At 42.5% G+C, this 25565-nt stretch overlaps 2 protein-coding genes across 3 annotated transcripts in view; one reads left to right on the top strand and one right to left on the bottom strand.

Annotated features, from left to right (window-relative positions):
• The window catches only part of riok1 (RIO kinase 1 (yeast)), a 38829-nt gene extending 23535 nt beyond the window's left edge, over positions 1 to 15294 (bottom strand). Inside the window, exons 1-8 of the mRNA XM_068032444.1 lie at positions 15195 to 15294; positions 10693 to 10885; positions 9987 to 10074; positions 9123 to 9192; positions 6330 to 6372; positions 5401 to 5493; positions 2047 to 2159; positions 1034 to 1114 (exon numbers count right to left, since the gene is read on the bottom strand). Of these exons, the coding sequence (XP_067888545.1) occupies positions 1034 to 1114; positions 2047 to 2159; positions 5401 to 5493; positions 6330 to 6372; positions 9123 to 9192; positions 9987 to 10074; positions 10693 to 10885; positions 15195 to 15265 (752 nt within the window). The 5' untranslated portion in view covers positions 15266 to 15294. The remainder of the gene's footprint in view (positions 1 to 1033; positions 1115 to 2046; positions 2160 to 5400; positions 5494 to 6329; positions 6373 to 9122; positions 9193 to 9986; positions 10075 to 10692; positions 10886 to 15194) is intronic.
• Positions 15295 to 15869: 575 nt separating this feature from the next.
• LOC137369650 (putative leucine-rich repeat-containing protein DDB_G0290503) overlaps positions 15870 to 25565 on the top strand; it is a 35607-nt gene continuing 25911 nt past the window's right edge. The window contains exons 1-2 of one of the 2 annotated variants that reach the window (XM_068030986.1): positions 15870 to 15955; positions 17885 to 17970. In XM_068030986.1, coding sequence (XP_067887087.1) covers positions 17895 to 17970 — 76 coding nt within the window. In that variant the 5' untranslated portion in view covers positions 15870 to 15955; positions 17885 to 17894. Of the gene's footprint in view, positions 15956 to 16253; positions 16411 to 17884; positions 17971 to 25565 lie in introns of those variants that run through there. The other variant, XM_068030985.1, reaches the window with a different exon arrangement.

Below are 25565 nucleotides of genomic sequence, written 5' to 3'. Positions count from 1 at the left end.
GTGAAGCAACGGTACCCACCACTGACTTCAAAGTAAGTTGTCCACAAAGATCTGGTGAATCTGGCAGGAAGTCCGGGAGATCTCCAGGCATCCAGCAACCATGATGTCATCAAGTAGGGTAAGTAGCCAATCACACTGAAGAATTCTCACAAGACAGCAGTCCAGGAACTTAAAAAGCACTTCACTTTTTAATATAATTTTAGAGTAAAATAAAGATTTGGTGTACACACAGAATTAAGGTGAAAGCTGAAATATCAAACTTTAAATTTTTTTAAATATAAAAGCGAATTTTTTTTTTAAATCACAGCAGAGAAATATGACAGTTTTTCACAGCCAGAGAGCTTGTTTTGCAGCAATTATAAACTTAATGCACCGTTTAAAACAGTTACAAGGTATAACTGTTTTCAAGGATTTTTACAGTATGACTAATAGCATAAAAATGGAAGTTCTCATCAGTTTAATGATTTCTAATTGATTGCAGTCCATGTGGACTTCAACAGCACAACCTACGGAGAAGCATAGAATCACTGATTTCTGTGTTTAAGTGCATACGTACAGACTTCAGCAGTTGCTATCAGTTTCAGAGCAGTAATGACAGTGAACGCTAACATTTTTGCTGCCATTACCCAGGCAAAATCTGGGCCACAATGGTGAGGAGAAGGTTACATTTTCTAATCAAGTAGATGAATAGTGACATTGGGGAATGGAATATTTCCTTTGCCACTATGACAATCAAGCATTCCCTGGACAGACACAGCACAAACTGGATGCAGCTTATAATACCAAAGTGGCAATGCATGTTGGAGCACCAAAGCACAGCACTGTGGGAGAACCACAGTCCAATTTCAAGTCTGCTTAATTCACAGCAGAGACAGGAAACACGATTGATATTGGAAGAAAATTTGCAAAGCTGCCATAACTGCAAAACTTTCCAATTTAGTTACAAAAAGCATTAGGTTTATTTTCTTATACATGACTAAGGTTCTAAGGTTCAGGCACTATATAAAAAATAGCAAAGCGATCTGAAAAGTACCTGATTAAATTTCTCATCTCCTTCTCTGCCCAAGTCCTCACCATTTTTCTCGGATTTCCCTTACAGTATCCATGACGGAATCTAAAAAAGAGTTACTGTTCCTTTCAACAATTTTTTTAAAGTTTAAAAAGCACTATAAATACAACACGTCTTAGTAAAAAGAGATCTTTTTTTTAAAAAAAGTTATTTCCAACTGCATTATTTAACCTTTGTCAAATTAATTTCTTTTAAATTTTTCTATAACTAATAACAGTCCTGCTGCAAGTTTTAAAACATTAAAATGTTCTTGATGTATTTCATGTTAGTCAAGAAATAGTGAACAATAAATAAAGCTTAGATCCTGCCTGTAATATTACCGGCTTTAAACGGTGAAAATGCACTAGATTCATAGATTGTAAGCAGCTGTGAGAAATACTGCACGTCTAACCACTTGGATGGCACTGAAGATGATCTGGGAAGGACAGGAGACTTACCTTGATCAGGTGGAAGACACTGATGATAACAATTACTATGTGATCACTGAGCATGACAGACATAGTCAACGTGCAGACTCAAATTAAAAGTCCAATGATAACTTTGAATTTGCAGCGTTCACAAAGTTTTTAAACATCAATAAACTATTACTGATTTTTTTCTGCATTACCTCCTGTACTTCCACTGCTTTAATTCATAAGTTATACTTTAAGTAGCTCAATGAAGGCTGGTTTCTCCATTTTAGAGTTCCTTACAAGTAGCTTCCACTTAAGTATTTGTGTATGACATGCAGCAATTACTTTAGGAATTTTTTTTGGGTGGCAAGAAGTGGCTACAATAATTGAATGTTACGGTATGCAAAAATAAAATTAAAATTTGGATCTACCTAAGTAGATGCAATTCATGAAATGTTGCATATGACTGCGAGGCAATAAACATTCCTGCAGTTTCTACAGTTTCCAAATCACATTTAGGATACTGTACCTATAAATTAGGAGATCTAATATAGAAAAAAAAAAGTACATATCAGAAAATCTTACCTGAATTCACCACTAACATATTTATCACGATCTTTAAAAATTAAGATTGAAGTTTTGTAGATCTTTATTGCTCTGCTTTCTCCAGTGTTTGTAGTTGCATGATATACATTTGCCTGTTAGCAAATAGAGACAAAAACTGAACTGTTGAAGGAGGCTTGAAACAACAACATAGATCATAGATCAGTTTAAAAAAGTTTATAAACCTGTATTCTTTTAAGGAGAAATGCAATGGGACTATAATTTCCTATATTTTAGCTAAACGCTGATACTTTAAAGTATAAAGACAGGCTGTTTTTGTACTAGGGTGTCCATTTATAAAGGTAATTAATTCATTCATATGAATCTGAAAAGTTTTAAATATTGTGTACTTTTGATAACAGATTTGAAGCAGACAAACAATTAGTGGGAAACTACACAAACCAAAAGGTCTGAAGTTTGTTTCCCAATCTGTGCTGACCTAACAGATCTTATCTGGGGTGTTAATTGCACACAAGGTCAGTATTATAATAAATAAAAGCAAAATACTGTGGATGCTGGAAATCTGAAATAAGCACAAATTGCTGGAAATACTCAGCAGGTCTGGCAGCATCTGTGGAGAGAGAAACAGAGTTAATGTTTCAGGTCTGTGAGCTTTCATCAGAACTGGCAAAGGTGAGAAATGTAATACGCTTTGAGCAAGTGAAAGCGGGGCGGGTGGTGGGTGGGGGGGGGTGGTCGGGCGAAGAACAACAAAACGTAAGGTATGTGATAGGGCAGAGGCCAGGAGAGATGCCACGGAACAAAGGTAAAGATAGTGTTAATAGTTGTATGAAAAGACAAAGTATTAGTCCAGAGAGTGTGTTAATGGCAGAATAATGAACAGCTCTGTCCAAAAGCAAAAACCTGAAAAACAAATTTAAGACAGGCCCCTGGTTTAAAAATGGAATAAAATAAAACAAAACAAAATAAAATAAAATGAAAAAGGCAGTCATTCACTGAAATTGTCAAACTCAATGTTGAGTCCAGAAGGCTGTAGAATGCTTAATCGGAAGATGAGGTGCGGTTCCTCAAGCCTGCATTGAAGTTCACTGGAACACTGCAGCAAGCCAAGGACAGAAATATTGGCATAGGAGCAGGCTGGTGAATTAAAATGGCAAGCAACCGGAAGCTTGGGGATTATGCTTGCGGACTGAGCGGAGGTGTTCCGCAAAGAGGTCACCCAATCTGCGTTTAGTCTCCCCAATTGGCTTTGACACCCCTGTAAGGGTGAGAAGCGAGTAGGAAATGGGTTAGGAGATTGGTAAATACAATAGAAAAACAAATAGTGAAGGGCTCCACTTCCAAAGGCAGCATCTCCAAAGTAGCAGTAGGTTAGGCCACTGCTGGGAAACAATGGCCAGGATTTTATTTGAGCGACAGGGATCTCGGGCACCGGCTAAAGCGCCGGCAGTAGCCCCGATCGCCTTCTCTGGGGAAGGCCCGCTACATTACGTGCCAACTAGGCACTTAAGTGGTCAGTGGCAGGCCTTCTTTGGGATTATGGACCCCGGCAAAAGAAGTCCTGCCTGCTGAGACCTTTTGGCCAAAGGCCAACAGCTCTTTCACTGAGCAGCACCACCGTTGAGGCGGTGGCTGCTGCCAGTGCTGGACTCACTGGAGGTGCTGCACCCAGACCACAGCTGAATCAGGGCTGGAGGGGATTTGCGGGGTGGGGGTCAGCAGTAAGTGCAGGGGATTGGCTCTCAGCAGGGCCCCCAACCGTTCCCAATATTGGGTCCCTCCATCAGGCACTAAATGCCTTTTAAATGAGGGACCCCCTCCTTCCTCTACCACCTTCCAAAAGCCAGTAAGCAACTCGCCGTGGGAGATAGCATAAAATTCCCGCTAATGAGCTGCGTCAAGGAAGCAGCCACCCAAAATGTGTAGCAAGTGTGAGGAGAGAATAGGGAGGAGTGAGGGAATGGAACTGAGTAAATTGCTCTTTGAGAGCTGGTGCAGACACGATGGGCTGAATGGCCTCCTCTGTACTAACAATTCTGTGAATAAAGTGAAGGAATGGGGGTGGTGGGGGGGTGGGCGGGGAGGGTCGTTGGAATAGGAGATTAGAGGAAAACGGCAGGTCAAGAAAGCATGAGGGCTAAGTGTGCTGGGTGGTTTCTGAATGCAAATTCTGCCTCAACGGGGTCTGGACAGCTAATTTTACTTCATGTGGATGTTGAAGTTGAGACGGGCTCCAGTCTGTGCAGCAGTCAATTTCATTTTGGGGTGGCAGGGGAGATTAGGCTGTTATGATAACAATAATAAAAAAAAGCAAAATACTGTGGATGCTGGAAACCTGAAATAAAAACAAAGTGCTGGAAATACTCAGTAGGCTTGGCAGCATCTCTGGAGAGAGAAACAGAGTTCCTAACCTTTGCCAGTTCTGATGAGAGGTCACAGACCTAAGATTAAGCTGCTGACTTGTCATAAAGCAAAGCAGTTTTATTGTAATTATTCTGGTATATTTCCCATCCCATGGAATAATTTATTTTAATTGTTTTTTCCCCACTATCATCTGCTCTGTCTACAGGGTTCCCATTAGCACATTGCATTTGGCTTTTTGTCAATATTTTTGGCCTTCCTTGTCAACAGTTTGTTAATTCAGAGACTTCAATACAACCTTAGGACTGTGCTGGGGTCAGTGTTAATTTTGTGTTCAGTCCCTGATATTTCTGTCTTTTCTGAGTTGGCATTTGGCCATGGCCAGCCACGATTGCCTTAATGCTCATTCCTAAAATTAATTTCATCGCTCTTTTACTAGTTCCAACATCCTGCTTTATATTTTATTTCCTTTGTGTTTTTACAGAAAGCACTTTAGATTTCTGTTTATCCTGTGTCATTCCAAAGGAGGGAATTACTTTTCCTTTAGCTGGCCCCATTCCATAACTATGCTCACAATGCCATCTACATGTACACTTGAGACAAGAAGAATAGAAAATGCTGGGAACACTCAGGAGGTCAGGCAGCATCTGTGGAGACAGAAACAGACTTGACGTTTCAGGTTGATGACCTATCGTCAGAACTCTGATAGCTCATCGACACTATTTCCCTTTAGAGATGCTGCCTGATCAGCTAAGTGTTGAAAATTGTCTGTATTTATTTCAGATTTCCAACATTGGTAGTATTTTATTTTGTAGATATAGAATAGTTATGTGAGTGTACGTTACATATTTTTGTAATTGCACTGCATGCTCCTACAGGACTAGTCATGGAATCCAGTTGGCACATTTTTTAAAAAATCAGTTGATCCAGTTATCTTGTGATAAAAATATATATATTGCACAGTATATATTTATCATTCTAAAATGATTTTCATCACTCTTCAAAGAACTTTACCTCCTTGCCTGTACTGATACATCCATGGATTTGTGAAATCACTCCTCTGCTCAGCATTTTAAACAGAATCATTCGAGTTCTTGGATCTAATACCTAAGAATTAATAAAAACTCGAGTTTACATAAACTGACCAGGACATTTGCATAATGCAGAAGGCACACCACTGTGCACTAATTGCAATCTCTCCAAAGACACAAACCTGTAATGTTCATCATGGAGTGGCTGAGGATGGAAGTGGGTTTTTACAAGACCAGAAGAGTCCATGTCATGCACAACAGGCAAAATACCACATAAGATTTTATCTGATTTTATTTTAGAGCTGGTAATGCTTTTGAACAGAAAATAATCCCCAAACTTTTCATTTCCTCTCATTACTCATTTTCTGAAAATAAATTATTTAATATTTGTTAGTAACCTGATCCTGGATACACGATGAATATGCTTTATATCAAATTAAAAAGAAAATCTGCTCATGTCATTACTCCTGCTGCCTAAAAATGAGCAGACATTTCTGTTTTAACAAACAGAAAATTGTATGCGGCAGATTTAAAATGTCAGATAAAATAATTATGAAGGTAATTTTTCTGACACTATCTTAGGCATTTACTTATGTCCACATTTTTGTACTGGGGCCCATAAACTATAGATTATACACTATACTAAAAAACCCCCACAAACTTTCAAGCTTTTACAAATATAAAATGTGTTAAGCACCTTGAGATGTTTTATTATGTTAAAGGGGCTGGAATTTGTTGTTGTAATACTTTTGATGCATATAAGGTGTTTTTTTAAACTTCTTTTTTAATTTACAGAAACAAATTACCAATGTCAAATACATTCTGAAAAGAAGTAACATTGCAAGATATATAATTTCCTCGAACTACTCAAACATGTCATGTGTATTTTTAATTAGTATAACTGATTATTACCTGTTCTACAGTGGCTCGGTCAGATTTATCTTTAACTCGATACCTAAAAAACAAACAGCCAAAAATGAGAAGTTTGAACCAGCTCAAATGCACTACATTTCAGGTTATTTGGAGTTCTAAGCAACATCTGAAGTATAACCCAACTGTGGCAAACCACATTTAAAAAAAAACTGCGTACAGCTTATTTTAAATATAATGCCTATGAGGAAAAAAGGAAAATATCCCATATGCCTTAACTGCCTGATCTACTTGTCCTACTACCTTCAGAGATCTCTGGGCATGCATTCCAAGGTTTCTCGACATATCTCAGTATCCTAACATTTATTCCCTTGCCTTGTTTGCCTTTACCAAATGCATTACCTCGCCCTTCTCCAGACTGAATTCCATTCACTTTTCTGCTCACCTGGCCAGACCACTGATATCTTCCTGCAGTTCTTCATGGTCAACCCCATGGCTAATTTCTGTATCATCTGCAAACTTCTTAATTATGCTCCCTACATTTAAGTCTAAATCATTGCTACATATCACAAAAAGCAATGGACCTAGTATTGAGCCTTGTAGAAGCCCACTGGAAACAGCCTTCCAGTTACAAAAGCACATGTTGACATTCAGGTATGAAAACACGGGCCTAAATATTGCTGGAGCAGGGCATCTCATGGTATGCACTGATAAGAAGACTTATTAATGCACGTGTAAGTTTTAAAACGTTTTGCCCCATACTTGCTGGAAGTGCGAGCTGACAATGGCATAGCGAGGGCAACAGGGTATCTGGAACATAGGTGAACAATGGGATTAATAGTGTATTTCCTTAAGCAATGAGATTAAGGAATTGAGAAATAAACATAGGAAGGACTGTGAAGAAGGGTGCATTAAAGTGAGCAAATTAAATATCAAATCAGGTACAGAAAGAGAAATAAAAGATAGGGAAAGAAAGATTGAATTGAGAGAGAGTAAAATGACAATGGAAAGGTAAGAAAAAAATGTGAATTTAAAATGACTTTAAACAAAATCTCCTGCAACAGTTCACTATTTGAAGGAATGAGACTCCACTTATAAATGCTCACTTTTTGGATCAGAGAGGTCGATTGGCAGTCGTTAAAGGTAGTTATATTATTAATTACGAGACAACTTTGTGGTAAATTTAATGGACACTTAATGTGCAAATGCAGAAATTTCATGACAATCATGCGGATGTTAGGGATGGGATGCTGTTTTCGCAAAGCTAATGGGAGGTTGCGGGGCGGCGTGCAGAGTACTGCACAAATAGCCAGCAATTTACAATTTACAGAGTATCTCTTCCTTGTCACACACTGCTGGCCAATTTGCACATGAATAATGAACATTCTGATCAAATTTTCTTTTCAGCAATATCCTGGCCATTATCTAACTTTAATGAAAGGCATTACCTTGACACCGAAAAAAATGCTGGAATTCCTTAACTACCATCACCATTAGGACTACAGCAGTCCAAGAGGAAGCCTTCTCGGGGGAACTAGTGATGGCAATAAAATGTGGTCATGCCAGCAATGCACACAACCAGAGAACAAATTAAAATTTAAAAAACTCAACTAAGGATGTATTTTTATTTCCTGCGATTTTTCTTCCTTTCTCTCAGGGCCATTGACTTATTTTTGGTTTCTGTTACATGGATACTGAGCATTACAGCCAAGCTCAACATCTAAACATTTGTACTTCCAGCAGGAGTCAATGGCCAGCTAACAGGAATAGGAATCCTGGTTGATTCATCTATCCCTAATCACCTGGCTTTGAGATTAATTATAGCATCCTGATTGCTGCTCCAGTTGACCTCACCGAAAGCACCATAGACTCAGGATTGAACTTGGAATCTGCCAAAATGACTCAGTTACTCACTGGATAAACTAGTTCAGCCACTAGTGGAACTATACGAACATATGAATAAGAGCAGGAGTAGGCCACTCGGCCCCTCGAGCCTGCTTCACCATTCAATAAGATCATGGCTAATCTGACTGTAACCTCAACTGCACAGTCCCGCCTGCCCCCAATAACCTTTTACCCCCTTCTATCAAGAATCTATCTACGTCTGCCTTAAAAATATTCAAAGACTCTGCTTCCATTGCTTAGTGAGGAAAAGAGTTCTAAAGCCTCATGACCCTCACAGAAAAAATTTCTCCTCATCTCTGTCTTAAATGGGAGACCTCTTATTTTTAAACAGTGACTCCTAGTTGTAGATTCTCACACAAGAGGAAACATCCTTTCCACATCCACCCTGTCAAGACCCCTCAGAATCTTATATGTTTCAACCAAGTCGCCTCTTACTCTTCTAAACTCCAGCGGATACAAGCCTAGCCTGTTTAACCTTGTCGCCTCTTACTCTTCTAAACTCCAGCAGATACAAGCCTAGCCTGTTCAACCTTTCCTCATATGACAACCCACCCATTCCAGATATTAGTCTAGTAAACCTTCTCTGAATTGCTTTCAACACATTTACAACCTTCCTTTAATAAGGAGACCAATACTGTACACAGTACTCCAGATGCGGTCTCACCAACGCCCTGTACAGCTGAAGCATAACCTCCCTACTTTTGTATTCAATAAATTGGTTAAACATGATTTCCCTTCCACAAAACCATGTTGACTCTGCCTGATTACCTCAAATTTTTCTAAATGCCCGATCGTTAGCTATCCATAACTGTACGGTAGTAAGAATGTGAACTTTAAAATTAGAATACACATAATATTTGCATGTATAAAAGCTGCTCAGAATGTAGTACTGATTAGTTTTAAGTTTCTCCCAATACAGGTTTTACTTACATGTCTGTATGTTTCTGCCTTGACTTTTCAGTTACTCTGTTTATCACAGAGTCCTCAAAATTTAGTTTATCTAATAAAAAAAAGTCAAAAAAATCAGAAACTGTTCTTTAGAGAAGACAATCCTGTTCCCATCACTATGACCTATGTTCTTTTGATGATGGTAAAGTGCAGACTGTGTTACCGCTTTTAGACACTTCTTCCTAACAACATACACCATTCTAAAGCCGCAAAGATAGCAAGGTTGCCTGTCCCTTGGCTTCTGACAATACTACTTTGCAATTGGCCACTAGGAAGCGCATGATACTGACCCAATTAGTCTCCAATTTCCCTCCAGCTTTCCCTGTATAGATGCATTTTGGCTTCACTTAGTGTGCTGAGATTAGGAATTCAACTTTTGAGGAAATCGCAAGTATGAAGTCACACGCTACCAATCTGTGGTGTGGTGCACTGACATACCAAGTTGCTATGTTACAAAAGGTTTTTTAATGCATAATAAATTAACAGAGGGTCAAAAACTCAAATTAAAATGTTATGCTCATTTTGTTGGACTTCAATTCAACTAGATACCATAATACAACTGCTCATTTTGTGTAAACTGAACTAAACAATATAGGTAGCATAAATATAGGTTAAAAAAACTTGCTGCTTTAAGTTTAATAGAATTTACAAGTCTTCTACATTTGCTTGACAAATAATTTGCAGTCTACAAGTTATAAAGCTGGAAACCCCACTCACGCAGGCACTGAATATTCCAGGCAAATTTTTAAAATATAAAATAAAATTTTTGTCTTTGTCCACTTTTACTATAAAGTTTTATCAAATTATTTTACCTACCTGTAACTGGCTCTGTGACAACAAACTTACCGAGATTAATTTTATGCTCAAACTTTCTGAGAACTTTGTCTGTGGGAGTGGACATCTTGGCTGAATTACAGGAAGTTTGTCTGTTTGCCTGAAAGGACACAACATTGCAAAAGAAACTATAAATCATGAATTCTCATGGACTTAAATCAAGCAAGAGGTGAACAGTCTTTGTAATAAACGTGGATATATTAAAGAAACTATACAGAGCATAAAAAAAGATTAACATTTTAATATGCAAAGTTAATGCAAGAAAATACTAACTAGCTTCCACTATTATAGGAGATTTAAAAACAAATCAAGTGCCTAGTTGAACTTTTCTAACAATTAAAGCTCAAATACATTTATGCTTTATTTAAATAACAAAAAAATGCAACGTGTGTTAACAAAATGGTTCACTTAAATTTGTTTTTAGAATGATCACAAAAATTCTCATTTATGATGAGCTCTGCTTCTGGGATACACCTATGAGCATTCAATAATAAAAACTGTCCTGTCAATATATTCCTGGTTAATTTCATCAATAGATATGGTGAATGCCTTCCAATAGTGAAGTTATTCAGAATTCTTCAAAATTGATAGTATCAGAATCATATGTGTTGCCTGTTATAAATGTAGATTTTGGGACCAATTTGTCTTCCATTTCCCACTGTAAGCAACCGAATAATTTAATTCAACACAGATTGAAATAACAAAAGCACTGCACTACCTGTTGGTTGTAACCCCTGGAAGCAGCATAACGCTTGGTGAGGTTTCCATCACAATCGTCCCAGTCCCAGTCTTCACCTTCATCGCTCTCAATAGATGCTTCCTCTTCGTTTGAGTTGTTTAGATGCAGCCACTTAACTTTTTTCTCTGCCCCTCTCACTTCCTCTTGTGTTTGTTCAGGACAACCACCATCACTAAACAACAACAACAACTTGCATTTATATAGTGCCTTTAATGTAGTAAAACATCTCAAGATGCTTGACAGGAGTGTTATCAAACAAAATTTAACACCAAAGTAAAAGCAAAATTCTGCAGATGCTGGAAATCTGATATAAAAACAAGAAATGCTGGAAATACTCAGGTCTGGTAGCATCTGTGGAGAGAGAAGCAGAGTTAACGTCAGTGACCCTTCATCAGAACTGGCAAAGGCTAGAAATGTAATAGGTTTTAAGCTTAAAAGGTTATTATTTAAATGGAGGGAGACTCCGAAAAAGTGCAGCACAGAGGGATTTGGGTGTTCTTGTGCATGAAACACAAAAAGTTACCTTGCAGGTGCAGCAAGTAACTAAGGAATCAAAGAATATGGGGCGAAAACAGGAACAGGCTACTGAGTTGGATGATCAGCCAATTTCATAATAAATGGCAGAGCAGGCTCAAAGGGCCGAATGGCCTACTCCTGCTCCTATTTTCTATGTTTCTAAGAAGGCAAATGGAATTTCAGCCTTTATTGCTAGGGGGTTGGAGTTTAAAAATAGGGAAATCATGTTACAACTGTACAGGGTGTTGGTGAGACTGCACCTGGAATACTGTTTGCAGTTTTGGTCCCCGTATTGGAGGCAGTTCAAAAGAGATTCACTAGGCTGATCCCTGGGATGAAGGGGTTGACTTATCAACAACGGCTAAACAGGTTAGGCCTTTATTCATTAGAGTTTAGAAGAATGAGGGGTGATTTTATTGAAACGTACAAGATTCTGAGGGGGCTTGACAGGGTAGATGTTGAGAAGATGTTTCCACTAGTAGGGGAATCTTGAACTAGGGGACATAGTTTCAGAATAAGGGGACACTCATTTTAAAATGAGATGCGTAAGAATTTCTTCTCTCAGAGAGTTGTGAATGTCCGGAATTCTCTACCCCAGAGAGTTGTAGAGGCTAGATCACTGAAAGTATTTAAAGAGGAGGTAGATAGATTTTTGAAATATCGGGGAGCTGAGGGCTATGAGAAGCTGGCACGAAAGAGGAGTTGAGGTCTGGGGCAGATCAGCAATGATCTTATCGAATGGCAGGGCAGGCTTGAGGGGCCGAATGGCCTACTCATGCTCCTATTTCTTATGTCTTAAAGGAGGAAAGACAGGTAGAGAGGCGGAGAGTAGAGAGAGGAATTCCAGAGTTCACAGCCTAGACAGTTGAAAGCATTGTTGCCAAAGGTGGAGGGATAAAAATATAGGCATGTGCAAGACACCAGAATTGAAGGAGTGCAGATCTCTTGGAGGATTATAGGGCTGGAAGAGGTTACAGTGACATGGAGAGGCGAGGCCATGGAAGGATTTGAAAAAGAGGATTAGCATTTTAAAATTAGGACCTTGCCTGGTGGGCTGCCATTGTAAGTCAGTGAGCACAGGGGGGATGGATGAAGAGGATGCTGCGCGTTAGGATACAGGCAGCTGAGGTTTGGATGAGCTCCAGTTATGAAGGACAGAAGATGGGAGGGCAGCCAGGAGAGCGCCGGAATAGTCAAGTCTAGAGGTAACAAAGGCATGAACGATGGTTTCAGCAGCAGATAGGCTGAGTCAGGGGTGAATTCGGATGAAGTTGCAGTGTGGATGTGAGGTCGGAGGCTCATCGCAAACCATCAAACTGATAAATATATTAAGAATTTTCAGGAAAAAGATCAGTAAACCCAAATAAATTCCCAGACTATAATACAGTAGTCAGGATCATAACCCCAGATACAGGGAAGTATACAAGTGTTAAAGGGAGATCAGAATTTTCTACAGGAAATGCCTCACCTAGTTAAACTCCCATCCTAATCCTGACAGAACTAAAGTATCAAAAAAACTGAACGAGAATTAACTATTCCTAAAAGTTTATTGATTAGAGTTTGATAAACTCACTGAACTGTAATGAATTATTCTGAAATTTGGTCTCCCTTTCATTTGCACATGCTATTATAGTAAGAGTTTAAATAATTTTCCCAGACTTAGCATTTGAATGCAACACATCATGAAGTTGCCCTGTTAATGCAGCCTGATGGCTCTAATGTTATAATCACTAAAACAAAGATACTAGAGAAGCTACATATACAATTTTTTTCCAACTGCATTAAGCTAGAAACAGATACCAAGTAAAGACAAAAAGAGATGCCAAGTAAAGACAAGAGGATATAGGTGGATGAATCTGGTTGACTTAAATACTGGAAGGAATCCACATCGGCACCAAGATTGTTCTCATCAGCACTGATGCTAACTGACAAAGTAGTAGTTGCAATAGTTTATAACAACATAGGAATTTAAATTTCCAAAGGCATAACGAGATGAACATGTTAACTTAAGCACTCAAACAAGTTAATCATTGTCCCTGGATATAGATGATTTTGTAATGGTAATATAACGTAGTCAATTCAAAAATATATCTACGGTTTTACTTTGGTACAAAAGACCAACATAGGAAATAGAAGCAGGAGTCGACCATACAGTCGCTTGAGCCTGCTTCATCATTCAATACAGATCACGGCTGATCTACTTTAACCTTCGCATAATTTACTATAATTTGTTCACGGGATGTATCTATCACTGGCAAGGCCAGCATTTATGGCCCAACCTTTACTTCCCTTCAGGAGGTGGTGAGCTGTAATTTTGAACTGCTGCAGTCCATGTGATGAAGGTACACCTACAGTGCAGTTAGTGAGGGAGTTCCAGGATTTTGATCCAGCGACAATAGAGGAATGATGATATATTTCTAGTCAGAATGGTGTGTGACTTGGAAGGGAACTTGCAGGTGGTGGCATTCCCTTACGCCTGCCTTCTTGTTCTTCTGAGTGGTAGAGGTCACGGGCTTGGAATTTGCTGTCAAAGGAGCCTTGGCAAGCTGCTGCAGTGCATCTCATCAATCCCCATATCTTTTAATTCCCTTAGTACCCAAAAATCTACCGATCTCTGTCTTGAATATAGTAAATGACTGCGCATCCACAGTCCTCTGCGGTTGGGAATTGGAAAGATTCATAACCCCGAGGTAAGAAATTTCTCCTCATCTCAGTCCTAAATGGCCAATCCCTTATTCTGAGTCTGTGACTCCTAGTTCTAAACTCCCCAACCAGGGAACACATCCTCCCAACATCTATCCTGTCAGGCCCCTTAAGAATTTTATACTGCAACGAGATCAGCTCTAATTTTTCTGAATTCCAGGGAATACAAACCTAATCTACTCAATCTTTCCTCAACGGACAATCATCTCATCCTGGGAATCAGTCTCGTGAAACAAAAACAGAAAATGCTGTAAGTACTCAGCAGGTCTAGCAGCATATCTGGAGAGAAAAGCAGAGTCAACATTTCAGAACTAACTCTGTTTTTTCTCTCCACAGGTGCTGCCTGACCTGCTGAGTATTTACAGCATTTTCTGTTTTTGTTTCAGATTTCCAGCATCCGCAGTATTTTGCTTCTGTATCAGTCTAGTGAACCTTTGCTGCACTCCCTCTAAGGCACGTATATACTTCTTTAGGTAATGAGACCAAAACTGTACACAGTACTCCAGGTGTGGTCTCTCCAAGGCCTTCCACAAATTTGCCAAGTGCCACTCATTGGCAGCGACAGTCACTCATTTTGTTTTAAAAATGAAAGCTGTTTCCATGCATATCGCTTTTGAATTGCAACCCCTCAAGTTTAAATGCCATCCTTTATGATCATGAGTTTCAGTTTGAAGATGTTCCTTGATGGCTCAGTACAGAAAGTGCATGATGGCTCAGACCAGTAAGGTCCCAGGTTCAATCCCCATTCTGTGCTGAGTTAACTGGTCTTGGACAATACTGAATTAGAGGGAGAGAGGAGAAAATTAACTTGATGAGAAAGTCCAATGAAGGTGGAATTTTGTGGGACGATGCCCTCCATAACTCAACGGTCACTTGGGTAAACTACTGGAGGGCATCAGCAAAACTGTTGCTCAGCAAACAATCAGTAGTGCACCCACAGATTGTACCCAGCAGGATCAGGAGAGCACCCACAGGACTGTGTCCAGCAGCTAAAAAGCCAGCAAAGCAGCTGTGGGAGGATTTAGGCAGGGAGCCTGTATGATTGTACGCAGCAGGGCACACGCGGTAGAGTCGCCAGCAAGGCACCCAACCTGTGACACTATACCCAGCAGGGCACCCATGGGCCTGTATCTATTTGACCACCTGCAGAAACATCCCCCAATGGGCACCCACACCTACAGGAAGGAGCAATAACCGGTATTAAATAAACAGCCCGGGGCCCCTCCGGTTTCTGATCAGGATCCCGGCCGCTCGTTGTTTACCTGTCACCGGACACGGCATCATCAAACTGCCCGGGGACCGGCGAATCGCCTCGGGAACCGCACGCGTTCATCCCACACAAACCACGGCCCACGGCTACGGCTGCCGCACTGCCCCTTACAGGACGTGACGTCCCACAATAGCGCCAACTGAACGCGTTTTCGAAATGCCGACAAAAATTTAACAGCTAAGCTATGAATGAATACCCTCAAAATTACGGGTGCTCGCGACTGCAAATCCACCATCACCTGTCGTGATAATTGCCGCTAAAGAGGTTGCATTTATTGCTTTTTTCAAGGAAAACATTTCCCAATATTGACAGAGGAATAAAGGAAACGAGTCAAAGAAATTGCACAAAGGGCGACGGAATGGGAAATGGCAATGACTGCATAATATTTCCACAAAGCTACTTTCATTTGACTTTTATTTTCATTTCACACAATGCTACCAGTTTAGCTCTTCTACGAGTAAATACTTCAACTCAACCTAAAAAAAAGAGCTCGGAATACAAAAAAAAATAGATAGCTATTTTAAAATATCTGCAAAACTTGTTACAGCGAGTGGCCACAGTTATTGAGCGCAGGTGAGAAAAGAGTTAAATAAAAGCAAAATACTGCGGATGCTGGAAATCTGAAATAAAAACAAGAAATGCTGGAATCACTCAGCAGGTCTGGCAACATCTGTGGAAAGAGAAGCAGAGTTAACGTTTCGGGTCAGTGACCCTTCATCGGAACGAAAAGAGTTAAAACCTGTTCCTCGGCCGGTGAGTGAGGGATGCAGACATAAGGCTAATAAAATGATTTCATAAATTTTACAGTTTTTTAAAGTTAATTGTGCCCCTTTTTTATTTAATTTTTTCAGTTGGGGACATTGGGGCTATCCTGTGTCGCCTTTAATGCTTTTTTAAAAAGAAAAGAATACTCCTGGGACTATAGAAATGCAGGTAATAGTGACTCCTGACCCACTCCCGCCATGCACAATGTTGCCACTGGGTGACGTCATGGAACGCGCAAGGTGTAACGAAATTGGTACTTTGTGACGTCACAAAGGAATGACCTCACCGCAATCAAAGCCGGGTGTCGCGCGCGAAGCGGGACGATCCCAGGTGTGAATGATGAGCTAGGGAAGGAGCGACTGCGTTTTGGCGGTGGAGATGGACAAGACTACTTGGCACTCTTTCTGCGCCACTGAATGTGAAACGGTGAAGGGCCGCAAATGGTGAGCATTGAACTGGCAAGAAAAGCCAGCGACCTTTCATCACCCTACCCCCCCCCCCCCCCCCCAACCCACACAGCAACAGGAGTGATGTGACGCTTTATTATCCATTATTTGCTCTCTGCGTGTGCTGTCAGACCTTGTGGTAGGCAGGTGAGGCCGCAGTTTGCGATCTCACCCAATCAGCGGTGCCACCTCTGACAATGTGGCTCTCCTCAGCACTGCTCGAAAGTGTCAGCCTGAATTGGAAGTGCGGAGTGGAGCGAGAATCCACAACTTCCTGGCTCAGAAACAAGTGTGTCACAGAGTCATAGAGTTATACAGCCCTTCGGCCCATCATGTCTGTGATGGCCATCAAGCACCTAACTTTTCTAGTCCCGTTTTCCAGCCCGTAGCCTTGTATGCTATGGCATTTCAAGTGCTCATCTAAATACTTCTTAAATGTTGTGAGGGTTTCTGCCTCTAACACCACTTCAGGCAGTGTGTTCCAGATTCCAACCATCCTCTGGGTGAAACTTTTTTCCTCAAATCCCCTCTAAACCTCTTCCCCCTTACCTTAAATCTATGCCCCTGGGTTATTGACCCCACCACTATGGGAAAAGTTTCTTCCTATCTAACCTACCAATGCCCCTCAATTTTGTAGACCTCAATCATGTTCCCCCCCCTCCCCCCCCCCCCCCCCCCCTCATCCTTCTCTGTTCTAAGTAAAACAACCCTAGCCTTTTTAGTCTCTGTTCATAGCCGAAATGCTCCAGTCCAGGCAACATCCTGGTGAATCTCCTCTGCACCCTCTCCAGTGCAATCACATCCTTCCTATAGTGTGGTGCCCAGAACTGTACACTACTCCTTCTGTGGCCTAACTAGCGTTTTATACAGCTCCATCATAACCTCCCTGCTCTTATATTCTATGCCTCGGCTAATAAAGGCAAGTATCCTGTATTCCTTCCTAACCACCTTATCTACCTGTGCTACTGCCTTCAGTGATCTATGTGCAAGTACACCAAGGTCCCTCTGACCTTCTGTACTTCCTAGGGTCCTACCATCCATTGTATATTCCCTTGCCTTGTTAGTCCTCCCAAAATGCATCACCTCATACTTCTCAGGATTAAATTCCATTTGCCACAACTCCACCCATCTTACCAGCCCATCTATATCGTCCTGTAATGTAAGGCTTTCCTCCTCACTATTTACGACACCACCACTTTTCGTGTCATCCGTGAACTTACTTATCATACCTCCTATATTCACGTCTAAATCATTAATGTACTAACTGAGACAAATTGGCAACTATATTAAATGTGTTTTGAAACAATGCTAGTTTGTATAAAACCCCAAATAATTGAAAGGCAGTTTGTGATTTATTTACTTCTGCAATTTCAATGCAGAGCTTTCCAAAACTTTGAAAAGACTGATGACCCTTGTCAGCTTGTTCCTTCTTGCCTGTACAACAGTTTTGAAAATGATTTTTTCTCCTCAGTGCCAACAGTATGCTGACTGGAGGGACCATCAATAGCATTGCAGAACAAAACAAGCCTCATGGGGTGAATATTGGCTTTGCTGAAGGTAAGCCTTTCTCAGGATACAATTGACCGGGAATCATTTATCTTGATTTGCAATTTGCCCGTGAAACAAATCTCTAAATCAACTTTTGTTGCAGGGTTTTGAGCCATTTTTTCATATTTTCTATGGGCTGCACATACCATGGCCAAATGGGACCAAAAGGATTGCTGCATAATTTAATCCAAACTACTAAGAGCCAGCTGCTGGAAACTATATGAAAGTGGCCTGGTGATGACTTGTCCTCCCTCTGTACAAACAGCAATTCCTCGTTTGTGATTTCCCTGCTGTAGCATAGTTCAGATCGCAAACTTAGCAATTAAATGTTTTGTGTATGTAAGCCACCATTCTGTAGTTCCTTGTGTTGATTTTTTTGTTGCATCTTTAAACATGCTAGCTAATAGGTGCAGCAGCCTGGAAAAGGAAATATATTCTCAAACAGTGTTATCCAACCTTTTAGCGTGCGGGGCCACATTACAATTTTTGTCTTATATGGGGGGTTGGTGAGACAATTTCACAAAGATAAAGGCATTAAAATTTATCTTACCATTAATCAAAACAAAGACAAATGTATATTTTTGTGAAGAGGCTTTAAATGAGAAGACTAATTTTTTGACTTGCTTTCTATTCACTATGTTCGGCACTGATTTAGTGAGATACCTGGCATTTTTTTTGCTTGCACAAGTAGTCAATGTTTGCCCGCACACTTGATGTAGCAATGCGGAGTACTCTGGATAGATGTCATTCTGTCAGGAGTGATCTTGATTACTCTCTTCCTCTCTCTCTCTGTCTCCCTGTGTCCTCCCCCTTTCTGTGTTGTCCTTGCTCCCTGTCCCCCCGCCCTACCCCCTTTCTTTCTCTGTCCCCCCCTTTCTTTCTCTGTCCCCCCCTTTCTTTCTCTGTCCCCCCCTTTCTTTCTCTGTCCCCCCCTTTCTTTCTCTGTCCCCCCCTTTCTTTCTCTGTCCCCCCCTTTCTTTCTCTGTCCCCCCCTTTCTTTCTCTGTCCCCCCCTTTCTTTCTCTGTCCCCCCCTTTCTTTCTCTGTCCCCCCCTTTCTTTCTCTGTCCCCCCCTTTCTTTCTCTGTCCCCCCCTTTCTTTCTCTGTCCCCCCCTTTCTTTCTCTGTCCCCCCCTTTCTTTCTCTGTCCCCCCCTTTCTTTCTCTGTCCCCCCTTTCTTTCTCTGTCCCCCCCTTTCTTTCTCTGTCCCCCCCTTTCTTTCTCTGTCCCCCCCTTTCTTTCTCTGTCCCCCCCTTTCTTTCTCTGTCCCCCCCTTTCTTTCTCTGTCCCCCCCTTTCTTTCTCTGTCCCCCCCTTTCTTTCTCTGTCCCCCCCTTTCTTTCTCTGTCCCCCCCTTTCTTTCTCTGTCCCCCCCTTTCTTTCTCTGTCCCCCCCTTTCTTTCTCTGTCCCCCCCTTTCTTTCTCTGTCCCCCCCTTTCTTTCTCTGTCCCCCCCTTTCTTTCTCTGTCCCCCCCTTTCTTTCTCTGTCCCCCCCTTTCTTTCTCTGTCCCCCCCTTTCTTTCTCTGTCCCCCCCTTTCTTTCTCTGTCCCCCCCTTTCTTTCTCTGTCCCCCCCTTTCTTTCTCTGTCCCCCCCTTTCTTTCTCTGTCCCCCCCTTTCTTTCTCTGTCCCCCCCTTTCTTTCTCTGTCCCCCCCTTTCTTTCTCTGTCCCCCCTTTCTTTCTCTGTCCCCCCTTTCTTTCTCTGTCCCCCCTTTCTTTCTCTGTCCCCCCTTTCTTTCTCTGTCCCCCCCTTTCTTTCTCTGTCCCCCCCTTTCTTTCTCTGTCCCCCCCTTTCTTTCTCTGTCCCCCCCTTTCTTTCTCTGTCCCCCCCTTTCTTTCTCTGTCCCCCCCTTTCTTTCTCTGTCCCCCCCTTTCTTTCTCTGTCCCCCCCTTTCTTTCTCTGTCCCCCCCTTTCTTTCTCTGTCCCCCCCTTTCTTTCTCTGTCCCCCCCTTTCTTTCTCTGTCCCCCCCTTTCTTTCTCTGTCCCCCCCTTTCTTTCTCTGTCCCCCCCTTTCTTTCTCTGTCCCCCCCTTTCTTTCTCTGTCCCCCCCTTTCTTTCTCTGTCCCCCCCTTTCTTTCTCTGTCCCCCCCTTTCTTTCTCTGTCCCCCCCTTTCTTTCTCTGTCCCCCCCTTTCTTTCTCTGTCCCCCCCTTTCTTTCTCTGTCCCCCCCTTTCTTTCTCTGTCCCCCCCTTTCTTTCTCTGTCCCCCCCTTTCTTTCTCTGTCCCCCCCTTTCTTTCTCTGTCCCCCCCTTTCTTTCTCTGTCCCCCCCTTTCTTTCTCTGTCCCCCCCTTTCTTTCTCTGTCCCCCCCTTTCTTTCTCTGTCCCCCCCTTTCTTTCTCTGTCCCCCCCTTTCTTTCTCTGTCCCCCCCTTTCTTTCTCTGTCCCCCCCTTTCTTTCTCTGTCCCCCCCTTTCTTTCTCTGTCCCCCCCTTTCTTTCTCTGTCCCCCCCTTTCTTTCTCTGTCCCCCCCTTTCTTTCTCTGTCCCCCCCTTTCTTTCTCTGTCCCCCCCTTTCTTTCTCTGTCCCCCCCTTTCTTTCTCTGTCCCCCCCTTTCTTTCTCTGTCCCCCCCTTTCTTTCTCTGTCCCCCCCTTTCTTTCTCTGTCCCCCCCCTTTCTTTCTCTGTCCCCCCCTTCTTTCTCTGTCCCCCCCTTTCTTTCTCTGTCCCCCCCTTTCTTTCTCTGTCCCCCCCTTTCTTTCTCTGTCCCCCCCTTTCTTTCTCTGTCCCCCCCTTTCTTTCTCTGTCCCCCCCTTTCTTTCTCTGTCCCCCCCTTTCTTTCTCTGTCCCCCCCTTTCTTTCTCTGTCCCCCCCTTTCTTTCTCTGTCCCCCCCTTTCTTTCTCTGTCCCCCCCTTTCTTTCTCTGTCCCCCCCTTTCTTTCTCTGTCCCCCCCTTTCTTTCTCTGTCCCCCCCTTTCTTTCTCTGTCCCCCCCTTTCTTTCTCTGTCCCCCCCTTTCTTTCTCTGTCCCCCCCTTTCTTTCTCTGTCCCCCCCTTTCTTTCTCTGTCCCCCCCTTTCTTTCTCTGTCCCCCCCTTTCTTTCTCTGTCCCCCCCTTTCTTTCTCTGTCCCCCCCTTTCTTTCTCTGTCCCCCCCTTTCTTTCTCTGCCCCCCCCTTTCTTTCTCTGCCCCCCCCTTTCTTTCTCTGCCCCCCCCTTTCTTTCTCTGTCCCCCCCTTTCTTTCTCTGTCCCCCCCTTTCTTTCTCTGTCCCCCCCTTTCTTTCTCTGTCCCCCCCTTTCTTTCTCTGTCCCCCCCTTTCTTTCTCTGTCCCCCCCCTTTCTTTCTCTGTCCCCCCCCTTTCTTTCTCTGTCCCCCCCCTTTCTTTCTCTGTCCCCCCCCCTTCTTTCTCTGTTTTCCCCCCCCCCTTCTTTCTCTGTTTTCCCCCCCCCCTTCTTTCTCTGTTTTCCCCCCCCTTCTTTCTCTGTTTTCCCCCCCCTTCTTTCTCTGTTTTCCCCCCCCCTTCTTTCTCTGTTTTCCCCCCCCCTTCTTTCTCTGTTTTCCCCCCCCCTTCTTTCTCTGTTTTCCCCCCCCCCTTCTTTCTCTGTTTTCCCCCCCCCCTTCTTTCTCTGTTTTCCCCCCCCCTTCTTTCTCTGTTTTCCCCCCCCCTTCTTTCTCTGTTTTCCCCCCCCCTTCTTTCTCTGTTTTCCCCCCCCTTCTTTCTCTGTTTTCCCCCCCCCTTCTTTCTCTGTTTTCCCCCCCCCTTCTTTCTCTGTTTTCCCCCCCCCTTCTTTCTCTGTTTTCCCCCCCTTCTCTCTCTATTCCCATCTCTTTCTTTCCCTATCCCCCTCTCTCTCTCTCTCCGTGTCCCCCCTCTCTCTCTCTCTCTCTGTCCCCCCCTCTCTCTCTCTGTCCCCTCCGCTCTCTCTCTGTCCACCCTCCCTCTCGCTGTCCTCCTCTCTCTCTCTCCGTTACCCCTCTCTGTTTCCTCTTTCTCTCTCTCTCTCTCTCTCTCTCTCCTCTCTTTCTGTCTCTCTCCCTCTCTCTCTGTTTCCCCCCCCCCCTCTCTCTGTGACTCTCTCTCTCTGTTCCCCCTTTCTCTCTCTCTCTCTCTGTCTTTGTGACAGGAACACTCAGCAGTTGGTTGGTCAGTTTAAAAAAAAATCACAAGTCCGTTTCACAGCTGACAGCTGCTGACATCGGGGACAGTGGTTTCCCAGCTTCAGACAGATTCGAGGTTTTTAAAAAAATGTCGAACCCACCGAAAACCCCAAATCTGCCCGAAGTTGGGAAACCGCTGTTCCGATGTTAGCAGCTATCAGCTGTAAAACTGACCTGTAATGTTTTTTAAAAGCTGGTCTGACAATGGGAAATTTCTCGTCTGCAGTCACGGACCCCTGGTGAGGATGAGGAAGGGCCTGGTGCAGTTTACACCCGTGGGCCGGATGGAAACCTTTGGCAGGCTGGATCCTGGCCCGCGGGCCGTATGTTGGACAAATTTGTTCGGGAACATCATAAGGATCCTTCCTTTTGTCCCCTTGATGACTTTGTCTCTCTTTTCCCATTTTCCCTGTTTGGATAGTTCTCTCTAACAGATTTTCATACCAATCTTACTGTCTTAAGATATCAGAAACAGTGACCTGGAATTTCCTCAGAGCTGCTCCAGGTCCACTGCCATAACTTTGGTAGAAAAATTACTTGTGTAATTGGGATTTTTGCTACTCGTTGGGGGAAGTTACAAAAATGGAGCGGCCACAGCTCAGAGGAAATTCTGGGGCAATGTTTTACTTCATGACTTTGGGATATTCAGTCCACTGAAAAGAGAGAAATGCTTAGGTTGCTTTTCACTGAGAAAAACAAATTAATTATTTGCCTTTAGAAGTAGGCATAATAGAAAAAGGACAGCTGTTGTTTACCTTCCCCTCTCTCTGAGGGAAATTTAAGCAGTTTAATTCAGTGTTGCTAGTAGTTGCAGTAGCCCCCAAATTCTACAGATGACAATCCCGAGGGTTGGGCTGAGATGATGTCAGCCAGTTCCCTCCAACACTGACCCCTACCAGAATTTGTGGGGTCAGTGGAGCAGACAGGTGTAAATGTCACTTGTGTCGTGTCTTTGGCACCTGCCTTCTTCCATGCCAATGGAAATCTGGACAGCCACCTGTTCCGTGGGAGTTGCTTGGGCCCCTGCCAATCAACACTGCCCACCCTGATTACACCCCTGATTCTGGAAATGCTCTGATTGGCCAATTTGCTCAGGGACTGGTCCAGAATAAATTAGCCGGGCATAGACCCCACTATTGGGGCCATGGACACCATTGTGGAGACCTGTATTGCCTCACCTTTCTCAGAATTCAGCTGCCACTGCTACAATGAATCTCAGGAGGAAGAATTCCAATATAGGGAGTTCCCAACACTGGCTGTACCCCCACCAGCCCCCCTCCCACCCAAACCCAGCCTTACCATTTGCCTTCTAAGGGAAGGTTTCTTTGGATGTGGAGGTGGCGGCGGGTGCGGGGGGAGGTGGTGTTCTGCTGGTTTCCTGCCAAAGCTGCATTCCAAAAGAACCCCCTTTGGAATTTTGAGGCCAACGCAAACGTTACGTGATTAAAAAAAAAAGAAAATTTGTTATCCAACATCTTTTGGAATTGCTTGGAATAAAGAAAGAAATGTAATCAGAGGACAAACAGTAATGAGAAAATCCTCTTAATGAATGGTAGGGTTTTGTGTAAACTGTATATACTTAGATCTGGCATCTCTCTGGAGCTAACTGACTGTGAGAGCTCAAGGTCAAAACATAAAATTCCAATGGCAGGCTTTTAACAGAGGTAGAGGTTATTAATGAAGTTACTTGAACACGCGCAAGACAACTTTATAGGTACCATATAATTTTTTATCTTTTTATTAAATTTAAAGACTTATTTTGGATTTTAGAAGTTCTGAGATTGAGGAGAAAATAGCAGATGAAAGTATTTGGAATTTTTTGAGCAGTTAGCGTTTCTTGGCTAATCTTCTGTTCTAATAAAGTGAGTGCCATAAAAGATTTCTTTTCTGGGATTCAGTCAGCTAAAGGAAGTTTCATTGAGGTAGATTAAATTTCTGTATCACCCAATCAACAGCAAGGCATTAGTAGCATAAATTAATATATTTAAATAAATTTGACTGTGATACAGAAGCGTAATGCAGAAGCATAATAAAAACATTATAGAAAGTGTATTTCCATAATTATCTGATGGCACACACTGTGAAGCAAAATTTTTTGCCAAATGCAGGAAAGTGCAGCTTAAGAGTGGGATAGTTGCTATGACTTATGGGAATGATTGGGCTCAGTCATCTTGCTCTCCATTTCACCATTCAATCTTAAATACCCATCCACAATGATGGTTTGGGGGAAAAATAATTTTCACTTGGCTTGTACATACTGTTACGACCAGGTGAGAAAGGTGTCTAGGGTTCCCTTTTAGCCTTCACCTGCTCTTGCTGCAACAGGGTTTAATTTTAAACACACCATGTTTTTAGCTCCCCCTTGGTGAATCCTTGTTCACCGCTTTCCAATTATAAGGCAAAGAAACCAGCACAAACAGACTTTCTTAGATTTAAAGAAGAAAAGTGAAATTCTATTAAACAAACTCTATTTCGGTTAATGCCTGCGGATACATGACGCGCCCATGCTAGCATGCATATGCGATTCACACATGCAGATAGGGACAGAAAAGAGCAGAAGAAATAAAGTGGAAAAGTTTGAGGCAATATCTGAAGAGTTTTTGTTATGGGTCTTTGAGCTCACTGTAGAGTTATTGCTGGTAGGTAGATCTTGCTTTTCATTGGGGCCCAGTATTCTTCTTAAACCTTGTTCACTGTAGGAGACTTTTCTCTCTTGGGGTTCATGTGTCTTCAGTAGATTCAGAAGCTGGTGAGAAAGAGATGGGAGCATGCAGACAGACAGGAGGTCGTCTTCAGTCCAGGAGCATTCTGCTTTCTGCAGGGTCTGTGGCTAGTTCAAACAGCCAGTTAGTCATGTGACTAACTGGTCTGACCACGTCTGTTTGAGGATTGGATTGGAGCAGGGGATAGCTCCTTTGTTCCAAACATTGTCTATTAATATGCAAGAAAAGTCTTTCCAGTCAGGAGCCTGGCAACCCCTTGTCACAGGCCTTCGATTCTCCCCAGCTACAATTTGAAATTTAATGTCTATGTGGCGAAATTAATGTGCCTCGTTCTTGGCAGGTGGGGGCCTGCATGACAATGCATATTAACCATGCTTCTTTTTTCCAAGCTAGTATGGGTTTTTATGAAACACTCTTTCTGGGAGGGCATAAGGGTAAATTAAATCCAGCTTCAGTGGCCAACTACAGCGGTGAAGTGGTTAGCCGAGTTGCCGTTGAACATAGTCCTGTCACTTGATCTCGCTCTTTACTAAAGTCCCTTGCCATGTGCTGATAATTTAAAAGTAGGATGCAGCGCACACCACAAATGGCAGCTTGAATGTTAGCATTGGCGATATGTGCATAACATTGCTCAAATTCACAAAATGAGTGAAAAATGAATGTGTTGAGTACAGCTGTACTTATTACCTTGCCAAACCTGTCAGTAATTATTAATAAAACAAAAATAGTTATCACTCAGTATGAGAGTTAAAACGTATTTATTTTGGTGATTATGGAACATTTTTGCATT

This window comes from Heterodontus francisci, chromosome 5 (genome assembly GCF_036365525.1).
Source record: "Heterodontus francisci isolate sHetFra1 chromosome 5, sHetFra1.hap1, whole genome shotgun sequence".
Lineage (NCBI taxonomy): Eukaryota > Metazoa > Chordata > Chondrichthyes > Heterodontiformes > Heterodontidae > Heterodontus > Heterodontus francisci.
This window is presented reverse-complemented; position numbering and strand designations above follow the sequence as displayed.